Source organism: Patagioenas fasciata, chromosome W (assembly GCF_037038585.1).
Source record: "Patagioenas fasciata isolate bPatFas1 chromosome W, bPatFas1.hap1, whole genome shotgun sequence".
Classification (NCBI taxonomy): Eukaryota; Metazoa; Chordata; class Aves; order Columbiformes; family Columbidae; genus Patagioenas; species Patagioenas fasciata.
Window position 1 is genome coordinate 68064463 of NC_092559.1, and position 23146 is coordinate 68087608.

General features: G+C 42.0%; 1 protein-coding gene across 4 annotated transcripts in view; it reads left to right on the forward strand.

Moving 5' to 3' along the window:
* The first annotated feature begins 289 nt into the window (after nt 1–289).
* LOC136114589 (ubiquitin-associated protein 2-like) overlaps nt 290–23146 on the forward strand; it is a 101770-nt gene continuing 78913 nt past the window's right edge. For 3 of the 4 annotated variants that reach the window (XM_065859967.2, XM_065859969.2, XM_065859970.2), the window contains exons 1-5: nt 290–424; nt 4442–4519; nt 6707–6817; nt 13523–13676; nt 15445–15522. In XM_065859967.2, the coding sequence (XP_065716039.1) occupies nt 329–424; nt 4442–4519; nt 6707–6817; nt 13523–13676; nt 15445–15522 (517 nt within the window). In that variant the 5' untranslated portion in view covers nt 290–328. Of the gene's footprint in view, nt 425–4441; nt 4520–6706; nt 6818–13522; nt 13677–15444; nt 15523–23146 lie in introns of those variants that run through there. The other variant, XM_065859971.1, reaches the window with a different exon arrangement.

A 23146-nucleotide genomic window follows, 5' to 3' on the forward strand; every position in this document is an offset into this window, starting at 1 on the left:
GCTGTGAGATTTAGATATTGTCTGGAAGCACAGATCAAGACAGATCCTAGTCAGCTGACAAAAGTGCTTTTTTTTTTCATTTTCCCCTTTATTGTGAAGACTGCGATAAATGCATTAATAGTGTATTAAAGCTGTTTTCTCAGGAGTCTCTGTATAGAGTTTGTAGTAAAGGCAGGAGGAGTTCAAGCTACTGCATTTGTATATTATGTGGGTCTTGAACCAGTACCCTGCTTTAACTTGTGTTGTTGTTTTTTTGTGGTTTTTTTTTTTTTTTTTTTTTTCAGGTTTTCTATTTTGTACATACATTGTTTTGTATATACTGTGTGCGATGACTTCGGTGGGTAGTGAACGTACCCGGGGTACTCGGAAAAAAACGCAAATTTCAACCACACAGCCAACGCAACCACAGAAACACATAGTACAGGTATGTGCTACCATATAATCATCTTTGAGTTGAAGCTGAGTGTTTCTTCCCTAATTCAGTAAAAACTGAGAAAAGACTGGGGAAAATCACAGTTTATTTTAGAAGAGTATGTTTGATATCTCACTTTAATTGCTCAGTAATCCATCACAGCGTTAATTTGTTCCTGTATTCTTGTCTCTAAAGGAGCTTTGTGTTCTTCAGCAACATTTCCTATTAGCAAGGAATTCTGTGCCTATACCTGTGTCAAGATTTCTGTCCTGTGACCTCAGTGTCCTCAGATCTCAGCTCTTCTGTACGACAGGCTCATCATGCTAGATTTCTGGTCAATAGAGGAATTTGGGTGCATGGGAGAAGCTTCCTTTAGATGCATGCTGCGTTCTGCAGCATGATTCAACTTATCTGCAAGTCACAAAATCCTAAACTTCTTGTGCTGTGTCTTCACAAAGTGAAATGAAGATGGTTGTCTACCAGCAGACTAAAATTATTTTGAATATCTATGAGATTGAAATTAAGCTCTTAACCAATTGTCTTGATTCTCTGCAGCAGAGTAGTTAAGTTCTGTGCTTGTCTGGGTTGCAGAGAGTGCAAAATGTCTCTGCTCCTGGCAACTCATTATTCTCTTGTCAGGTACTTCTCAAAATTGGACTCAATTCAAGAATTGCTTCAGTTCTCTGCTGGCAGAGAGTGCATCAGTCTAGAGGTGTTCCCATGGGAAATTGTCCTATTGGTTTTTAGACTGATTTTTAACACGGAGGGGCTCCTGTTCTGCTTTGTACAGTATTAATTATGTGAGCTCAAGCCCTTTTCATCTCTTTGCGTTACAGTGCTTTGTATAGTGGTGATTCATACTAATGTGTGGATTTAGAAAGTGACTTTTAATAGATTAAATTGAATATCTCTTATAACAAGTAAGGCTGCAGGAATATAGTGAGCAGATTGACAGAAGTGGTGGTTTCCTCTTTTTTGACATTTGCAAGACAGCAGTACTCTGCCTGAAGCAAGTCCAGTCAAGAGCTGCAAAGATAGCTGAGAGGCTGGAGTGCGGGATGAATGAGTGGTGGCTGAGGGAACTAGATTTTTTTCAGCCCTAAAAAGGCAAGGCAAGGTCATATCTTCTATTCAGATACCATGTGAAAGGGTATAGAAAAGGTGAAGCCAGACTTTTCTCAGAGAGACAATGGCACAAGTTGGAACATTGGAAATTCCAGCTGTTAAAAGGAAATTGTTTACAGTGAACATGGTTGTGGGATCTCTGTCTGGCCCCAAGCAGCTCCTCTGATGGGACATGCTGTCAGTGGGAGGTTGCACTGAGTATCACTGGAGGACCTTTCCAACCTATGTGTTTCATTGATTTTAAGCATTAAGATCTTACTGACTTTTTTGTGTTTTGCCCACTTATTCTACTTCTTGCATAATAGATACTGGTTTGGTCAATTCAGTGGAAAAGATGGCTATTTAATATACAGCAATGATGTTTCAGTGCACCGTATTTTTTATTGTTTAGATATCAGATGGACCTTCCTCATTAGTCAAGCTTTACAGATCAACAGAAATGTGTGGGATTTTACTGTTCAGTTACCACTGATTCATTTTTTCTGAAGGTAGAATAATATTGGCTTTTCCAAATGGAGATTTCATTGTCATAATATCACATTGATCATCATTTAAGTTATTTAAGAAATTACATTGCAGTTCTTTTGCATTGCTTCTGGATAATAAATATGCCGTTTTATTGTAAGATCTGGACCTATTGACATCACTTCATTTTGTGTTTTGCACGCTTCTGTTTTCTGGTAGTTTGAAGTTGTGAAAAATTTCCTTCACTCTGTTGCGCTGCAAAGATAATATATCTTGTAAGGTTGAGTTAAGTTTTAGCTGTCTTAAGATGCTACTATTTTCTTAGTTGCAATTAAAACTTAATTATACTCTTTCATAGGATACTACAATGTTACCTAGTACAATGATGCCTTAAAAATAAAGAACCACCAATTGCTGGGGGAAAACAAACAAACAACACTCTAACTTTTTGTGACAATGTTTTGGTGTTTTGTGTATAATAAACACATCTTGTGGGGTTTTGTTGTTGTTTTTTTGTTTGTTTGTTTTTTCTTATGAAACTTCAATTCCATCTGGGTGTAATCCACTGGCATAAATATTAGTGATATTGCACCTACTTGTGTTTCTAAGTTCTCTCCTTACACAGGAAAACTGGAGATACTGTCACACATCACACATTCGATATTGTTATAAAATTGGTATATTTTTGTCTTTTAACATGGACTTGAAAAGAAAGTTGGTTTACGGAAAAAATGAATCTTAATGGTTTCCTGTTTCTGGTCAAATATAACCGTCATGTCTCTACAGAAATTATATTCTCTGAATGTTTTTAATCTGGATATCTTTAAAGGAAATCTCACTAGCTTAAAAGTTGCAGTGGACCTGAGGAAGCTGAAGTCAGAGTGAGAAGATGGATCAACAGAGCTTAAATCCTGAAACCAGCAGACCTTTTGTTTTTGCTCTCTGCTGAGCTCTCAGCAGACACCAAGAGCGAGCTCCTTCGCGCAGAGCACCACACTGGCCAGGAGGCTTTTGTGGAGGGTGGCACCAGGGCTGGTGCAGGGAATTCCAGAGCAGGCTCTCCTCTTTGTTATTGACTGAATTATGAAGCTGTCAGCATGACACTTTGAAAATGTGAAGTAGTGCAGAGTACTTAACTCTGTTACAAACACTAATTGTCTTGGAACTTTGTCTCTGAGTGCAGCAAATGTCGCTTCCCTCGAGGAATTGGGACAGCTGCAGTAACTTCTCAGCAAATAAGCAGCTGGTGGTGTACAGTGGAGTAATTTTTAGACTCTTCTTAGTATTTACACTTGGCGACCTTCTCTAGAACTTGTATTTGTGGTAAGCTCCAAAGGCGAAGCAGTTTGAGGCTGATTAAGTCTTAACTTGTGAGGCACAGAATTTCATGTGGGAATGCCGGTGAAGTGAGACTGCGAAAGGTGGGATTCAACCAGCTTCCCAGGAAGAATCCTTTCCGTCAAGAATTTCAGTGGATGAAGTGGTCTCCTTCTCAATGAAGAAGTCTTCTGCAGCATATCAACTCGCATTTCGGGTCCTGGCTTTCTTCAGTATCAGCCTTCTCTAGCATGAGACGGTAACCTCTTCTGTTTGAGCAGAAATCAAATTAGGTCCAGGATCGTGTAGCATACGGTTATCTTTGGTGTTTTTATGGGAGTGCGGTTCAAGGAGACTGCAAATGCCACACTATGAAGAGCAGCCTGTATGATGAGACATTAGTGTTCTTGAGTTGCGTTCTCTCTGGGGCAGCCATAGCCTATTTGGATTTATGGCACTTTACTGCATACATCCATTTTAGTCCTTCAGCTTTTGGAGAAGTTGCCAGCATGGATTTGTTGTCCAGAAACATTACAGAAGCACCAAACATTTCATCAATAGCAAGGTCCTTTAACAGTTTTCAGAGACCAGTATTTACTTATAAAGAAAATAAGTCCAACTTTTCATGGGCAAAATCTTGAGGCATGGCTCAGTCTCTTTTTAAGTGCTCATAAAACTACAGTCAGGTTGTTGTTGGGAGAGTTGTGGAAGGTGATGTGAGCAGGAATCATCAGAGATGTGGTTAATTTAGAAATACCATTGTCAGTTTCTTATGATAAAACTCTAACTCTGGAGTGGTAGGTAGTAAATAAAAGTAATAATATCAAAGCGTAGGCTTCTGTGGTAAATTCTGTTTTATTATATGGTTGTCTTGTCTATGTGGTGACCTTTAACTGTGGTTCAGACACTTTAGAACATGTTGAAATTGCTTCTGTCCCAGCTAAATTTTGACTATAAAATGGGCATAGAGGAGATGTTAATCCCTTCCCCATAGCACCTCTGTGCTTGTTGTGTACGTTCTTTTTGAGAATCTGGAGAAAAAAATATAGTGACACTAGGAGATATTTTTAAAAAATATATTGTTACCTTTTGTTTGCTTTATTGGATGTTTACATTTTTCAGGCAACAGCAGAACAGATTCGCCTTGCTCAGATGATCTACGATAAGAACGATGCAGATTTTGAAGATGAAGTGAAACAAGTATGTTTCTTATGGTAAAGTTTTATGCCCTGCAATAAGGTGCTCCAAAGCCGGCTTACATTTTGGAGCTAGAGCGTCTGTTTCTGATTTAGATGAAACTTTTTTCAGAAGAACATGACTTTAACTAGGATAAGATGCTCTTATTTTACTGTAAAGTCTGTTTACGAGAAATTGTGTGGCAATATAGCTCTGGCTGTATAGTTACCCCGGTGTATTTTCCTTTGTAGACAAGCCTTTAAGCCAAAACTCATCTGTGCTGATGTCTCTTCCAGATTTTATCTCTTCAGTATGGTCCTGATGCTTAATGATGGTCCGCATGTACATGCACATGGGAAAAATATGTCACTTGTGTAAACTGAGTTTGCTAGTATCTTGGCTGTTTTTCAGGAAAAGTAAAAATCTAATCATAGCTTTGTCAAGGTTTGATTGCAGGGTGACAATAAACCGTGGCAGATGTTTAATTAACCCCCTCTTCCCCCCAGCCCCCCCTTTTACCCCTCTCCCCACTAAATACAGACGATTGGAAGGGAAAGGAGGACAGAGAGAAGAGAACTGGAAAATATTTAAAATGTTTTACTAATGCTACTAATAAAATAGATAATATAATACAAAATATATAAAACCAATCTTGAATTGCCTGGCAAAGATCAGCACTGCTCCAGCAGCAGCAGAGCCTGCGCCCAGAAGTCCTGGATAGGACTCTGCAGCCAAGTGGAGCTGGATTCAGTCTGTCACTAGGCCTCAGTTCACAGGGACGACTCACAAGATCCTCTCCTAATGTCGGCCACAGGGAGAAGGGACGAGATCCTCATGATCTCCCAGTTTTATATGAAGTATTCATGTGAATGGGATGGAGTACTTAGTTGGTCAGTTTCAGTCACCTGTTCAGTTCACTTCTTGCCCCTCTTGCAGGATGTGAATCCTTATCCTTGCATTCCATTTCTATGTCTACCAAAACATGTATCTAACTTTCAGAAAAGTGCAGTTAGTAAGAAGGTTTTAGCTGGCAGGAAAATTCACTAAAAGAGAAACTTGTTTTTAACAAAACCAGGACAAGCCTAAAGGTGAATTGAAGTGTTATTTAAAAAAAATAATCTGACTTCCCAGATTTGTGTATGCATTAAAATGATAGAATTACACTGTGAAAATGAAATCTCACACCATTTACTTTACCATGCTGAGTTTTGAGTGTAGATGCTTGAGCTTCCATTACCGAATTATAGCTGAGACCATTAATTCAAGTAGTACTGAGAATCTGGGTCCCTGTTCTGCTGTGGGTATCAGTGATTTTATCCTAGTGAATACATCACAACTAGAACCTAGGAGTATACCAAGAAGGAGAGAAGAATGCATCAATGCAGCAGAGGAGCAGATTTCTTTTCCGTTGTTTGTTGTTCTTGTTATAAACTTGTTCTATTGCCATGCCAGAAATGAAGTCTTGTACTTCCTGAAGCCAAAGGACCCTCATCAATAGTGCCTGTATCTCTGCTGGTGGGAAGGATAAGAATTAAGTTCTGCATAGGAAATTTCTAATGTTTTATATTGTGCATATATCTTTCTAGCTCATGTAGGGGTTTTTTTGGGGGTGAAGTTGCTGGATGTCTCATGATAGACTCTGATTATTTCCATTCTACACTCCTCAGGATCCACAGGGCATAATTCAGTACTAGGTCTCCTTAAGTAGCCATTGTTTATGCCTTTTGTGTGGCCTTATGCTGAAATGGATCAAGGGAACTGATCTGGCTGAAAAAAAAAATACTTTTTCTTAGTCTGGATGTTTTTCCAGATGGATACGTTCTCTGCCATGGCTTACATTATGTCTGTTCTCACACAGCAGGATAAAGAGGGGGATGTTTGGGGAAGGAGAGAGACTGATACTGGAGCTATCCTGGCCTTTCCAGAGGCAGCAGTATATGATGGTAGTGACAGTATTTGCTGCAAGCATAAAGTTAAAGGAAAAAAAAAATGCGTGAAAGAGTGCTTTCTTGATTACTGTTTAATTTGTGTTTCATTCTGTCTCTTGTCTGAATCCCAAGCAGATCTGTAAAATGCAGATACCTTTATTTAGGATTTTAGTGTTCTCTGACATAGTAGCTATGCAATTTCTTGGAATCTGTGATGGTACTAACTCTTATTTTCTTATGATGATAATTTGGATATTTTAACATGTCTGACTCTTACTGACAGCTTATGGAAGTGACGGGGAAAAATCAGGATGAGTGCATAGTGGCACTACATGATTGTAATGGGGACATGAACAGAGCAATCAACTTACTGCTGGAAGGAAGTTCAGACACGGTAAGGTTTTACTTTCATATTAAACTGCTCTTTCTGTTTGCTGCACCTTTCTACTTCTTAGAACTGATTAGGAAAGTCATCTTTTGGAAGCTTTCGATTTCCCTGTCTCCATTCCATTTCTTTTAAAGGAAATGGAGACTGGGGCACATTCTCTACTGCTTGCATGCCTTAGAGTAGGCTGAACCTTGAAAAATCTTGTGGGTGTTCAGCTGGTCTCTTACATAGTCCTTTGGCTTTAATTTACACACAGCAATTTTAACTCTGCAGCTGAACTCAGTGCTCTGTCAGACACAGGTCTGTTTTTTGCTGCAGTGTTTGTAGTTACTCTGTAGCACTTCCACAACCCTGAGACCTGAGTCTAAGGGCAATCTTTATAAACCTAAAGGGCAGGCAGATATTTTAATCATGCAGCTTCTGTAGATGTGCATTGCTAGTATTAAAGTTGGAGGAGCTGTCCACATCTGCAAGTTGCATTGACAACACTACTAATGGCAGAAGAGGATACAGCAAGTAGCTGCTCATTTGGTTGACTGCTGAAAAACAGAAAGTGGAGACTAAACAATGTATTTATAACAACAACAAAGTTTGTTTTTAAAGTTGCACAGAGCAGTTGTTTATCCCAAGAGATATCAGGAAAATATGTCTTGCTGCAGTTGAATTTTTTGCTGGAGGGACTTCTTAGGGTTTATCCGAGGCAGTAAACTAGATTCCATCTCATCTAAATTGTGAAAGAAACCTGAACTTCCTTTCTTAATGCTGAACATTCAGTATTTCCTGTGATTTGTCAGGATGTGTACTCTGGCTTATTGTTAATGAGGAAACTCAACCCACACACACCCTAAATCTAGGACACACCATTCTGACTTTTCTATCCCGTTTTCATTTATAAGAGTTGAAGTCATCTAAAACACAGAAGTATATAATACTGAGTGAGCTGGTAAGTTGGGAGTAGAAGAGAGCATCTCATGTTGATTAAATCTGTCTTGGTAATATGTTGGTTTTGTGTTATCTTGTACTTCTTGTATTTGCCATTTTCTAGCTAAAAATAGTTTTCTTGTTGATAGAGAATATTAAATGCTTTCTTACTTTAGCAAATTGTTATAAGTGATCATGACATGGAAGAAATTTTCTGAACTCATTTATCAATTAGAAGCAACATATCCATATGTTCTGGTCTTTTGACAAGTCCCTCTGAACCCACTGTATTTCTGTAGAAAAAATGCAACTCAGGAACAAATGCAGAGAAATTAAAGGGCTCAAGGAGGAAGGAGTATTAATTAGAAGGGGTCCTCATCAGAGTGTGAAGAAATGTATTCTTCTTTATGGAAGTTTGTGGGCCTCCAACTTGAAGGGGTTGTTTTAAGGCCATTATACTCCAAAGCAGTATAACTGTGGATTTGATGTAAAGTTGGAAACAGAAGTGCTGCTAGTTATGAATGCAGATTCCCAAATCTCATGTTCTAGTTTCACTCTGCTTTGATGCACTAGAAGTTTGGTTGTGTCTGTCCAATTTGGGGAATTGAAAGAACAAGGAGTGCTAGCTAGAATGTCTATTTATAATTTCTTTGGTACTATGCCAGTTTTGTCCTTTTTTTTTTTTTAATGCTGTGATCTTTAAGTCTTTATGCTGTGTGACTGTTAGTCTTGTTAGTCTTTATGAAAACTTTTCACTTGCAAGAGTTGTGTCACTATGGATTTGGATAGACAGAGGCTTCTGGATGAGAGTAGAGAAGGGCACGTTTCTCTGCCCAAGACTTGTATTCATTTAACTTCCTACAGCTGTAAGGCAAAAAAGGCCAACAGCATCCTGGCTTGTATCAGGAATAGTGTGGCCAGCAGGACTAGGGGAAGTAATCATTCCCCTGTACTTGGCACTGGTGAGAGGCCCCAAATTGAATACTGTGTTCAGTGTTGGGCCCCCTCATTGAGGTGCTGGAGTGAGTTCAGAGAAGGGCAACAAAGCTGGTGAGGGGTCTGGAGCACAAGTCTGAGGAGCAGCTGAGGGACCTGGGGCTGTTCAGCCTGGAGAAAAGGAGGCTGAGGGGAGACCTTATCACTGTCTACAACTGCCTGAAAGGAGGTGGGAGCATGGAGGGTGTTGGTTTCTTCTCCCAAGTAGCAAGTGATAGGACGAGAAGAAATGACCTCAAGTTGTGCCAGGGGAGGTTTAGATTGAATATTAGGAAAAATTTCTTAACGGAAAGGGTTGTCAGGCATTGAAATAGGCTGCCCAGGGAAGCGGTGGAGTCACTGTCTCTGGGGGGTATTTAAAAGGCGTGTAGATGAGGTTTTAGAGACATAGTTTAGAGGTTGACTTGGTAGTGTTAGGTTAACAGTTGGACTCAATGATTTTAAAGGTCTTTTGCAACCAAAATGATTCTATGACTGAGGTGTGGAAATTACTTTACAACCTGTGAGGTTATAAAGAAAGTACGTTTATTTAGTACTGGGCACACAGGGGATAATTCCGCCCAAGATGTGTGCAAATTTCCAGCAGCTGCGAACTTGGTTACATGCTGTAAAGTATTACATATTCACGAAAATTATAGGAACGCCTATACATATTCATAACCTGTCCCCGAGAAGGCAGTTCTTAGTACTGTGAGTTCTGGGAAATCATTTCCATAGTTTCCACTTCCAGACCCTCCTGGTTGTGCCTGTGCAGTGCCTCTTGGTGGTCATGGGCCAGAGTCTGTGGATGAAGGCTGCTCAGCTTCCTCTCTGTACACTTTTACCTTTGGTCTGGTGTGCTGAGTTGTCCGGGGATCAAACTGATGAGCTGGTTAGAACTGGCTTATTTCCTGTCCTGTGCCCAAGATTCTTGTTATCTTGTTCACCCAAGGATGCAGCTGGGTTTTTATCTTTGCAAGGCCTGTGAAGTCATCAGCGAACTCCTGTTTCTCATACAATAAGTTACACAAAGCTCTAAGCTAAGCAATTGCTATGTGGGTTAACTCTTTAAGTTTTAGTTAGTTAGTTCCCTGTATGATGATAAGATCAATTTTCACAGAATCACAGAATGTCAGGGATTGGAAGGGACCTCAAAAGATCATGTAGTCCAATCCCCCTGCCGGAGCAGGAACACCCAGATGAGGTTACACAGGAAGGTGTTCAGGCGGGTTTGAATGTCTGCAGAGAAGGAGACTCCACAACCCCCCTGGGCAGCCTGGTCCAGTGCTCTGTCACCCTCATGGTGAAGAAGTTTCTTCTCAAATTTAAATGGAACCTCCTGTGTTCAAGTTTATACATCTTGCCCCTTGTCTTATCCTTGGTTGTCACAGAGAAGAGCCTGGCTCCATCCTCCTGCCACTCACACTTTACATAGGTATAAACATGAATGAGGTCACCCCTCGGTCTCCTTCAAGCTAAAGAGACCCAGCTCCCTCAGCCTTTCCTCATAAGGGAGATGCTCCACTCCCTTAATCATCTTTGTTGCCCTGTGCTGGACTCTCTCCAGCAGTTCCCTGTCCTTCTTGAACTGAGGGGCCCAGAACTGGGCACAATATTCCGGGTGTGGTCTCACCAGGGCAGAGTAGAGGGGAAGGAGAACGTCTCTTGACCTACTGACCACCCCTCTTCTAATCCACCTCAGGATGCCATTGGCCTTCCTGGCCACAAGGGCACAGTGCTGGCTCATGGTCATCCTGCTGTCCACCAGGACCCCTCAGGTCCCTTTCCCCTACACTGCTCTCTAACAGGTCGTTCCCCAACCTATACTCAACCTGGGGTTGTTCCTGCCCAGATACAAGACTCTACACTTGCCCTTGTTAAATTTCATCAGGTTATTCCCTGCCCAACTCTCCAGCCTGTCCAGGTCTTGCTGGATGGCAGCACAGCCTTCTGGTGTGTGAGCCACTCCTCCCAGCTTGGTGTCATCAGCAAACTTGCTGACAGTGCACTCTATTCCCTCATCCAAATCACTGATGAATATATTGAATAATATTGTTCCCAGTACTGACCCCTGAGGCACTCCACTAGATACTGGCCTCCAACTGGACTCCGCCCCATTGACCACAACTCTCTGGCTTCTTTCCTTCAGCCAGTTCCCAGTCCACCTTACTACCCGATCATCCAGACCACACTTCCTCAGTTTAGCTGTGAGGATGCTGTGGGAGACTGTGTCAAATGCTTTACTGAAATCAAGACAGACCACATCCACTGCTTTGCCATCATCTAGCCACCTTGTTATGTCTTCATAGAAGTCTATGAGGTTGGTCAAGCACGACTTCCCCTTGGTGAAGCCATGTTGACTGCCCCTAATGACCCTCTTATCCTTGATATCCCTTGAGATGGCACCAAGGAGAAGTTGTTCCATCACTTTCCCAGAGATGGAGGTGAGGCTGACTGGTCTATAGTTACCCGGGTCCTCCTTGTCCTTTTTGAAGACTGGAGTGACGTTTGCTTTCCTCCAGTCCTCAGGCACCTCTCCCGTTTCCCAAGACTTGGCAAAGATGATGGAGAGCGGTCCAGCAATGACTTCAGCCAGCTCCCTCAGCGCCCGTGGGTGGATCCCATCTGGACCCATGGATTTATGGATGTATGGATTTTATGCCCAACCATGTTTTACTTCCTAAACGTTTGGAGACATAATAAAGGGGACCTTTCAGATTATTTTTCTTTCCATCTAAGGTCGGGCCAGTAAGAAGGCTTCTGTTATGTATTTCGAAGCTCAGGCCCACAACTGTCATTTGGGTTGCCTCAGGTATCCTCAGCTGAAATTGTCATTAGTTAGCTCCCTTACAAAAACAGGCAGCTTTGGTAGTCTGTGATGGATTCCCATGCCCAGAGGTAGCATCTTAAAGGACATGCCTGACTTCTCAAGACTCCTTTCAAAATTATATTGTGAGAAAGCATGAATCTGATGCTTTCATAGTCATTCTCTTACTGATCCTTCACAAGTCATATAAAACCTTACTTAAGGAGAGGTTGTTTCCTCTTAAGCTTTGCAGGATCATCCAGGTTTGGGTGTTTCTTAAAATGGTTAAAGATCTTTTGGTACCATGCCCATCAGTGAAAAAGTAGTGCATTCTGGTTCTTCATTTGACTGTGCAGTTATTTTTTTTTTCTCCTGTGAAGTGTCTCTAAAATTCTAGGCGTGTTTTAACGTGTGATGCAGTTACACAGGCTAAGGCACGTCAAGCCGTATAATGGTTACTGGAGGGAAAGAGTTTTCTGTTGCACAAATAAGATGGTGTTGCTCAAACACGTAGTTTTGTAGTTCCAGTCTGCACTGTCTGCACTTCAACTAAGTTGGCTTATGGCAGTATAGTCCTTTCTACTGGACATGAAATTGAAAAGTGATTTCAGCCATCTTTCTCACCTATACATATAAAAAAATTGGAGTAACCATTATTTTAGTACTTATTCTCTCAAAAGAGACAATGAAACATTGTGAAACATTGAGTTTATACTTGTAAACTACTTTGTTACCTGCTTTCTCAATAGCATTAGTTTTCTTAATTCTAGGTAGCTTGGACTAGCTGGTCATTGCCTACCTCATGAGGGCTTCTGAGTTGCTGTTGTCCGAATTGAGAGGAGATAGGACAGGACCTAAAAGTACTGATAGCCAACCTTTTTTGTTTGATGCAGGTGCCTGTCAGTTCCTGGCTTTATGCAGTGCTTCACTGTTGATGGCACCTTATTTGCATTTGTAAATTTCCCACTTAAATGCCTTACCTAGACTATAAGCTTCCTACAGATGGGGATATATATGTATAAACCTATCTGCCATTTTAATGGCTTGCAAATAATACCTTTCTTCTTCTTTGCTTTGCAACTATGACTCAGTAAACTAACCATGCAATTGTATAATATATGAGGTGCTGTACTATTCTTAGCAAGTGTTCTAATGATTTTATTTTCAACTCTTACAGAGCTGATGCTATCCCTGAATTTATTTTAAAGATGAGTTTAATTTTAAGGTTGAAGCTTAACTTTTGGACCTTGGTACCTTGTCTTGTTTAGACATAGTTTTTCCTGTATTTAGCTGTATATGATGAGCTGTAGCTGTTAAGAATGGATGGTCTGGTTTATTGTAGACCCAGTTTTCTAATGATGTTGTTCTGCCCTTCTGTCTCTTGGTCCTTGAACTCTAGTACATCTGAGGGTTTGGGTGGTTTTTTTTGTGTTGTGTGGTTTTTTTTTTGGTGGTTGGTTGGTTGTTTTGGGGTGGGGCTTTTTGTGTGTGGGGGGGGTGTTTTGTGGGTTTTTTGTGTGGTGGGTTTTTTTTTTTTGTTTTTCCCCCCTTAGGCCACATACTTATTCTCATCATTCTATTGTTCAATGATGCTTATAAGCATTTTTTTAGTTCCTTGGGAGAAAAAGATAATTTTGTGTCATGTTCCCTTACTAGATTTATCAAGGTAGTTGAGAGGGAAACTGTTGCTTGCTTTGCATATTTTCTGTGTTGTGGTTGTATCTAGGCTTCCTTGAACTAGTAGAAGTCTATTATAGCCAGAAATATTTGAGATTCTCACATTGCATAAGAAAATCCAACTTGTAAAACTTGGTTCTTTCTGATCTCTTCCCAGAAATACAGCCTGTGTTTCCATTTGTATCAGTGTAGTTTGCAGGGTGTTACATATGTGATGTTATGCAAATACCTGTTTTTTTTCCATGAACTGGAGGGGTGTGAGGTAGAAGTATGCATTGAGCGCTGTCTTTTCCTTTTTGACTTTTGTATCTAATTCTATTCTACCCAAATAGACTTCCTGGGAGACTGTAGGGGGAAAGAAGAAAAGCCTTGGAAAGGAAAGTTCAGAAAACAAAGAGAACAGAGAAAAACGAGGGGACAGAGAAGTGAGTCGCGGACGGGGAAATTCCAACAGACGGGGAAGAGGAGGCAGCCGTGGCCGAGAATGTATGTATGGGGTTCATTTTTAAAGATTCAGATGTTTTTCTTGCAGCTGAAACTGGCTGAGTTGAGAGCAAATGCTTAATAGAAAAAGTCCATCCAAACTACAGCTCAGTACTGAAGGTATCATAACTTGTTTGTGCAGCAGATATGCTTGATCTGCCTATGTGAATTGGTTTTGGGATGGTCTGTGCTTGTTCGGAGACACTCAATTTAATTTAAATTTCTGTCCTTTTTTGATTAATTGATCTTATACAAATTGATGTTCTTTATGTAAACTTTAGAAGTTAGTCTTTGTAAGACTGCTTGAGAGTATGTTGCTGCACAGCTGATACACTTTTTTGGTTTTTTTAAATGAAAAAAATTATCCAGCTTTGATTCCATCTCCTTTTATGAGTGGGAGAACCTGAAGATGTTCTCCTCATAAGGGGAATGAAAAGACTGGGATCGCTATTAATCTTTAGCATATATTACTCACATAAGCCAAACAAAGGTGAGTTTCTACAACCAAGAAAATTATTTGTGAATTGAAACATTTTAAAATTTGCTACAGTTTATACAGGTGCAATCATATATATTGTACAAAAGCAAACCGATGTTTCCACATAGCATCATGTTAGATGACCATTGGATACACGTTGCTTTTTTCTCTAAGTTTTATCAGCAGTATCAAAGCTGTATACATTGCCTGTAAAGGCCATACACAACACTGATAGATGAGCAGAGAAACTAGAATTAAAAAAATGTTTAGCTTTTCACTTAAAAGCAGGAAAAATATTTACAATATTAGCCAACGCTTCCAATTCATTATTGGAATATATTCAAATGTCGTGCTGTGAAGACACTGAGGATCTTTTTAGAATAGAGTCAAGATAGGAAAAAATATTAATAAAACCTGCAGCTCTGCTTAGAAAAAATTGAAATCAGATCCATCAAAATGAAAGTGAGGGGCAAAATTTTTGCCAGAGCTAGATCACAGATGCTGCTTGTCTTTTTTTGTAAACTGGAACTAAAATTTTTTGAGATGGTTACCAAATATTGATATCCTCTTCCCAGCTTCTCAGTCCAAACACTAGTGATTTTGTTGCTGCCATTAGGAAAAGTTGTGCAGTACAAAATCTCAGCAGTGTTTTAAGTGGCCAGTTGTCTCTTTTTTTTTTTTTTTTTTTTTTTTTTTTCCCTTCTTCTCCTCCAAAGAGCCAGCCATCTTTCAGAGTACCTCCTCAGGAGTTTTCCACAAAATAGTGAAGTTGCAGTGCTTTTCTAATGCCTCACCTTCACCCAGTTGTCATCCCTCTGATTTAAATAGAGAGGAGAGTTCTATTAAGTTTCCCTGTCTGTACAGGGATGTGATATGGGTAGACAGGAAAAGAGCTGGTGTTCTTGTTTATCCCTTACTCTTTCACTGTTGCCACCCAGCACATTATCAAGGAAGCAATAGAATGAGGCAGCTTTATTTCCTGCCTTGTTAAAGAGGTGAGGCCATAATTAATTTAATAGTGTAGGCTGCAAAACACTGCAATTTTTTCTTTTTGTTTCAAGAAACAAAAGTGTCTGCTGACACATCTTATTAGATATTTTGCTTCCTAATTGTCCAGTGCAAAGTAAACATAAATTGCTTGTAGTTAGGCCCCCAAAGAAGAGGGGTGACTGAGTTGTGTTGATCAGCCCACTTCAAAATCTTGCCTTTTCTTTTGGGGTTCAGGTTAAGCAGATGGCTATATTGTCTCAAGCAAGTCTCTAAAGATTCTCTTAAGCTGTCCTCTCTCCACAGTTAGAGCTGAAGAAAATGGAGTGGACAACAATCAAGGACACAAGCCTTCAGACCGTGGGAAACGTGGCCATGGGAGAGGTGAGATGGTGGTATTGGTGTGGGACTAGCATGGATTTCGTGTAATGAAATGGAATTCCCCCATTTATTTCTTTAAATGCTTCTTTTTAAGCATTTGTTGGTTATCCTTTGATTCCCCAAAAACTTCAGCCACCTTTAATTTAGGTACATCCCCTCCCTTACCCCTTGTCATGTCTTGGTCTCAGAACAAGAGTTGTTAGTAATTGGCAAACATCACCTTTAGGGTAATTTCCTATGTAACAGGCAATGGAGAGCTGTTTTCCCAGATCAACTCAAGCCAGCCTCCTGTGAGTGGGAGTGCACTGGGCTCCTCAGGACATACCTTGGCAGCAAGAGAGTAAAAAATTCCATCTGTAGGGCTCTCAGGGAGGGATTGGATGTGCACTTGTGCTGTTTCTTTGAGGTGGATCTGGTTGTCAGGCTTGCCTTCTGTTTTTGGTAGCCAATTAGAGGAAGTACAAGCCAACTTAGAGGCTTTTTAGTAAGAGAAGGAATTTGGCATGGAAGAGTTGATGAAGAGAACTGTGGAAAAAGAATACTGCAGAATCTTAGGTACAGATCCAATCCTATCCTGTAGAAGAGAGAGGAAATGTGTTGAAAATGGATTTCATGTGGAATAAAGGGGTGTGGAGTTGGTTAGAAGTTTCATAGTTGGAGTGGAAAGAGGCTTTTTTTTTTCCTTAGGGCAGGAGGAATGAAAATGAATAACCTAGGTACAGCACAGAATATGTAGGGAAGTGGGTATTAAATGAGTTAAAATGATAAAGTGCACAGCAGAGCTAATGTACCTAATAGGTAATGTCTAACTTGTGAAAAATTCTGCTTTCAAATGCTCTCCTCTTTGGAATATCTAGTTACGAGGCATTCAAAGACAGGCTTAGCCAACTTCATTGTCTCCAGATCTGCATCTTGAAGGAATGGAAAGATGCAAAGACATGTAGCTTCCAGAGGGTTGCAAGAATGACTTGGTCATGCCTGTGAATCAGCTTGGAGAATAGAAGGCTCGGGGGAGACCTTATTGCAGCATTTCAGTACTTAAAAGGGGCCTATAAGAAAGATAGGGACAGACTTTTTAGCAGGGCCTAACCTAAGAGGGGAGATTCAGATTAGATGTGAGGAGGAAATTTTTTTTTACAATGAGGGTGGTGAAACACTGGCCCAGGTTGCCCAGAGAGGTGGTAGATGCCCCATCTCTGGAGATACTCAAGGCCAGGCTGGACGGGACTGAGCAACCTGATGTCACCATTTATTGCAGGGCAACAATAAAGTGTGGCAGATGCTCTCTATTAACCCCTGCCCTCCCTGCTAAGAAAAGGGAATCAGAGGAAAAGGGAGAGAGACTTAGTAAAGCTTTTTTCACTTTCCAATTTCTAATGATACTGATAATAAGAGAAAATAAAGCAAAATATACAAAACCAATATTGAATTTCCTGGAGTAGTGGAGGGACTGCATGTGCAGGGGCTGGAATTGTGCCAGCAGCTGCAGGACAGGCACTAGGAAGTCCTGGACTGGACTCAGCATTAGATAGGAACTGCATTCAGGGATGCATGGACTGTAAACTGGGATCAAGATTGCAGGCAGGGTCCTCTTCAGACACTGGCCATGGGTGAGGAGTGCGAGACCCTTGTGATCTGCTAACTTTAAACTGTGTATGACATGGATGGCATGGAATATCTCGTTGGTCAATTTGAGTCACCTGCTCTGTCCACCTCTCCCTGCAAGTACAACCCTCTCACTTATGGAATACAAAAAAATTTATCAGTGACCTTGGCTGCTATAGCAATAAAAAAAATAAACCTAAGGCCTTTTGTGCATACCATGTTAGCTCAGTAAAACTGTAAATATTGGGTGTTAACAGCTCCGGAGAAAATGCTGTCTGAAAAAACATGCAGCCAACTTCAGAAAAATGCAGTTACTTAGAAGAACATAACTGAAAGGAAAAATTCACTAAAAGAGAATTGGTCTTTTTTTAACCAAAACCAGGACACCTGATCTAGTTGAAGATGTCCCAGCTCATTGAAGGGGGGTTGGACTAGATGACACTTCAAGGTCCCTTCCAACTCTAACTGTTCTATGATTCTATGAAATACCAAATCACAGTATCACAGTATGTTTGGGATTGGAAGGGACCTCAAAAGATCATCTAGTCCAATCCCCCTGCTGGAGCAGGAACGCTTAGGTGAGGTCGCACAGGAACATGTCCAGGTGGGTTTGAATGTCTCCAGAGTAGGAGACTCCACAACCTCCCTGGGCAGCCTGTTCCAGTGCTCTGTCACCCTCACTGAGAAGTTTTTTCTCAAATTTAAGTGGAACCTCTTGTGTTCCAGCATGATCCCATTACTCCTTGTCCTATCATTGTTTGCCACTGAGAAGAGCCTGGCTCCATTATCATGGCACTCACCCTTTATATACTTATAGACATTAATAAGGTCACACCTCAGTCTCCTCCAAACTAAAGAGCCCCAGCTCCCTCAGCCTTTCTTCATAAGGGAGGTGCTCCACTCCCTTAATCATCTTTGTTGCCCTGCGCTAGATTCTCTCCAGCAGTTCCCTGTGCTTGAACTGAGGGGCCCAGAACTGGACACAATATTCCAGGTGTGGAGTAGAGGGGAAGGAGGACCTCTCTTGATCTACTGACCACCCCCCTTCTAATACACCCGAGGATGCCATTGGCCTTCCTGGCCACAAGGGCCCAGTGCTGGCTCATGGTCATCCTGTTGTTCACCAGGACCCCCAGGTCCCTTTCCCCTGCACTGCTCTCTAATATGTAATTTCCCAACCTATACTGGAACCTGGGGTTGTTCCTGCCCAGATGCAGGACTCTACACTTGCCCTTGTTAAATTTCATCAGGTTATTCCCTGCCCAACTCTCCAGCCTGTCCAAGTCCCGCTGGATGGCAACACAGCCTTCTGGCGTGTCAGCCACTCCTCCCAGCTTAGTGTCATCAGCAAACTTGCTGATAGTACACTCAATTCCCTCGTCTAAATCGTTAATGAATATATTGAATAATATTGGCCCCAGTACTGACCCCTGAGGCACTCCACTAGATACTGGCCTCCAACTGGACTCCGCACCATTGACCACCACTCTCTGGCTTCTCTCTTTAAGCCAGTTTGCAACCCACCTCACTACTCTATTGTCTAGACCACACCTCCTCAATTTAGCTGTGAGGATGCTGTGAGGGACTGTGTCAAAGGCTTTACTGAAGTCAAGGTAGACCACATCCACCGCTCTGCCATCATCCATCCACCTTGTTACATTCTCATAAAAGGCTATGAGGTTGGTCAAGCATGACTTACCCTTGGTGAAGCCATGCTGACTGCCCCTAATGACCCTCTTATCCCTGATGTGCCTTGAGATGGCACCAAGGATAAGCTGTTCCATTACTTTCCCAGGGACAGAGGTGAGGCTGACCGGTCTATAATTACCCGGGTCCTCCTTCTTGCCCTTTTTGAAGACTGGAGTGACATTTGCTTTCCTCTAGTCCTCAGGCACCTCTCCCGTTTCCCAAGACTTGGCAAAGATGATGGAGAGCGGCCTAGCAATGACTTCAGCCAGCTCCCTCAGCACCTGCGGATGCATCCCATCTGGACCCATGGATTTATGGATGTCCAGACTATTTAATTGCTCCCTAACCCAGTCCTCATCGACTAAAGCAAACTCCTCCATTGACCTGGCTTCATCCGGGGTCTCAGGGGTACAGGGCTCCCCAGGACAGCCTCCAGCAGAGTAGACAGAGACAAGAAGGCGTTCAGCAATTCTGCCTTCTCTGTGTCTTCTGTCACCAGGGCACCCACCTCATTCATCAGTGGGCCTACATTGCCTCTGGTATTAGTTTTATCTGCTATGTATTTGAAAAAGTTCTTGCTGTCCTTGACCCCTCTCGCCAGCTGTAATTCTAAGGAGGCCTTGGCTACCCTAGCTGCCTTCCTACATCCTCTAACAGCAGCCTTTATATTCCTCCCAAGTGGCCAGTCCCTGCTTCCATGACCTGTAAACTCTCCTCTTCTGCTTGAGCATACTCAACAGATCCCTATTCAACCACACAGGCCTCCTGGCTCCCTTCCTCAACTTCCTATGTGTGGGGATGCTCTGATCCTGAGCATGGAAGAAGCAATCTCTGAATGCAATCCAGCTCTCTTGGGCCCCCTTTCCTGCAAGGAGTCTTGCCAATGGGATTTCCCCCAGCAATTGCTTGAAAAGGCCGAAGTTAGCCCTGCCAAAGTCCAGGGTTGCAATTCTACTTGCTATTCTGTTCCTGCCACACGAGATGCTGAACTCCACCATCTTGTGGTCACTGCAACCCAGGCAGCCCTCAACCTTTATTGCTTTGACCAGACCCTCCTTGTTAGTGAGGATGAGATCCAGCAGTGCACCTCTCCTGGTGGGCTCCTCCACCATCTGCATGAGGAAGTTATCATCAATGCACTGGAGGAACCTCCTGGACTGTGGCTGGCTGGCTGAATGGTCCTTCCAGCAAACATCAGGGAAGTTAAAATCACCCACAACAACCAGGGCCTGTGACTGTGAGGCCACTCTCAGCTGCGCATAGAAGGTCTCATTAACTTCCTCATCCTGATCTGGTGGCCTGTAATAGTAACCTACAACAGCGTCACCCCTGCCAGCACCACCTCCTCACCTACCTCTTCTTTGAGATCCAGTGCCTCAAACCTATTACAGAGAGGCACCTGGAGAGGCAAATCAGGCAGGGAGGGGGGCTGCCTGTGATGCCGAACTGGAATACGCTTCCGACCCTTGTCATCTTTTAGGTCCCCTATCTCTGTCCGACAGCGACAAGGGTGGGGCTGTCTCAAGACTTCCGCCTCTGTCCAAGAGGGCAGGAGGTCCATGTCCTTTTGGGGGGTACCTCCCTGGGGCCTTTCCAACTGGCACATCAGGGTGTTACTCCACCAGTTGATCTCCCTTTTACAGTCCCTGATGGACCTCAGCATCTCAACCTCCTACTTAAGTTTCACAACCATGTCGAGCAGATCTTGCACCTGCTCACACCTCACACAGGTAGAGTGCTGGTCTCCCTCCTCTGGCAGCAGCAGGCTCTGGCACTCCCTGCAGCTGGAGACTTGAACAGCCCCTGTTCAGGACAGAACGTCAGTCTGCATTGCCACAGTCTTTTTGAGACAAGCTCTCCTTCTGGAGGCAACCACGGTTGTCAGCAGTCTGGGACACTGGCAATAAGTTAGAGGGGCTGACAAGCAACAGGTGCTCTCTGCACCCCGCTGCACAAGCTACCACACCCACTGCTACGGCACAGTGCGGGTGGGACTTACCCGCTGCACAAGCTGATTGCTCCTCTCTGCACCTGGTGGTAGTTGCTGCCCTCCCAAAGGCTTTTTCAAGGCAAGGGGAGGAGGTGTGGTCGCTGTTACCATGGGAACGCCCCCCGCCACGTCAGCCGCTCTCTCGCAATGGCTGCCGGGGCTTCGGGGTTCGGGACACGCCGGGAATCACGCTGTCCCTGTATTTTTCCCTCTGAGCTTCCTAATCTCGGCTGAACCTCGTGGTCGGCAGAACCTCGCTGGCTCTGGCCTCTCGCTGGGCTGGCTCCGATCAGCTGACAGTGTGTGCAGAGAGGTAGCTTTGCAGGGGAGGTTGTGGTACAGTTCACAACTACGTTTTTTGATATGTTAGCACTGTTAATAGTTGGAACATAAGTCTTTTGGTTATTTGTTTGTGAAATAATCCTTTATACTCAAATTATGAAAATAAAGGTAGGAATTTTTTAAATTGTTGGGTGAGTCTTAGAGGTTAATTTCAAATGCAGTTTGTTTTTTTGCTTTGTAACTTTATGGAACAATACACTGCTTTTGTTGTCAACACTAGGTTTTAGACGAATATCATGTCTCAAGCCAAAGCAGTTAATCATAAGATCAAACTGACATAGCAGACTGAAGAAATAGGAACAACTTCAGCCAATTTATGTTCACTGTCTTAGTGTACGTAGTATTAATGTATTTCTCTACCAAATATTTTAGACTGTACCTTCATGTGAGCAAAGTATCTTAATGAAGTGTTCTCAACTCTGTCTGTGATAAACCCATTGAATGACTTCAGGATCATTACATAACAAGTGTATGTATTCAGTGGCAGGAAATACTTAATTTAATTTTTATAATGCAAGCCCTTGAAATCTGCAGGGAGTTGTATAAAACTGTGTAATTCACTTCTTGGTGTTTCAGGGATGCATGACCTTCTTTCGTTGGATATTAGTAGAAATAATAATAAAAAGAAGCTTCCTGCCATTTAATTCAGTAGTCTTTCATTTCTGTTACACAGAATAGTCAAATATGGGATGAAGTATTTCAGCTGAAAGTAAATAGATTGCTGGTAATCATCACAGAACCCTTTTTTATAAATGTTTCATGCAGAGTGTGTGTAGAAATACAGGCACTGGATACAAAATTAGGGGTCAGCTAATATCTGAGCAATGCATTGTCTCTATTTTAAGCTACCTTCTCAGGCTGGAGTTATCTTACTGGCTGCTTTATAGGGGAAGATTGGTTGGGCCATCGTATTACTGCCTCACTGTAGAACAACCTAATTTTAAGAAATGATAAACACTGAAAATAGTAGAAATGGGATTGACACTGGGGTGATAATGTGCTGTTTACTGAGGGGGAAAAGCCCTGATAACCCAGTATTTCAGCCTTGGTGCTGTAGGCACTAGCTTTGTTGTGCAGTGGATCTTCTGTTAATGACTGTGCAACATACCTTGCAACTTCATAGGGTAGGAGGTTGTGGCGTACAAACACCACTGGTTGCTGATATGCAGGAGATCAAGGATTTGAAGTAGATACATGTTATTGACTGATTAACAGAAAGCAATAATGCATCACAGGATGTGTTTCAGGACATGTCCTAGCTGAAATTGCTCTGCCCTTAATCTTTGCTTGCTAAACTGAGGATGTAAACTTTGGCTTGGAAAGGAGTGAAGTAATTTATTTTTTTAAGATGGTCTTCCCATCTATCTTTTCAGAACTGTATTTCTTGAATGAGCTGAATTTAGATGTAAAAAATACTATAATGGTGATGGATAGTAATTTCATCAAAGTGATCATATTTGTGTGTCAGTATTGCAAGGATTTATAACTGTCTGGAATGGAACCTCTTGAAGGAATTGTGGAGAAAGATGGTTATGTCTTTAGGATTGTCAGCTCCAGAAACATTCCTCATTTGTATTTTTTAATCAGCTGCAGTGTTTTATACAAATTGGCAAACTTTACAGGCACATTTTTTTTATGCTGCTGTTTTGTACTGTTCTCAGTTTTAAGTGCAGGTCTGGTTCTCCCGCTCTCCTCCATGTTGAAAAGGATCTGGTAGAGCTAGAAAAGGCTTTTGAAGGTACTGGGAAGACTGCATTTAAGGGATTTGAGGAACAAGCAGACTAGGACTTTACCTGCAAAAGAGAGAGCTGAGTGGGTGTATGGTAGAGATCTGTAAAATTTCCACGCAGAAGGTTTTGTGGGGAAATCAATTGATCACTCCAAGCAAGTATGCAAATGAGGGAATATTAAATGAAATCAGTAGGTTACAGGTTTAAAATGAACTTCCAAAGGTGGTTCTTTCATACATGTAGTTAACCTGAACAACTCCTTTCAATAAGA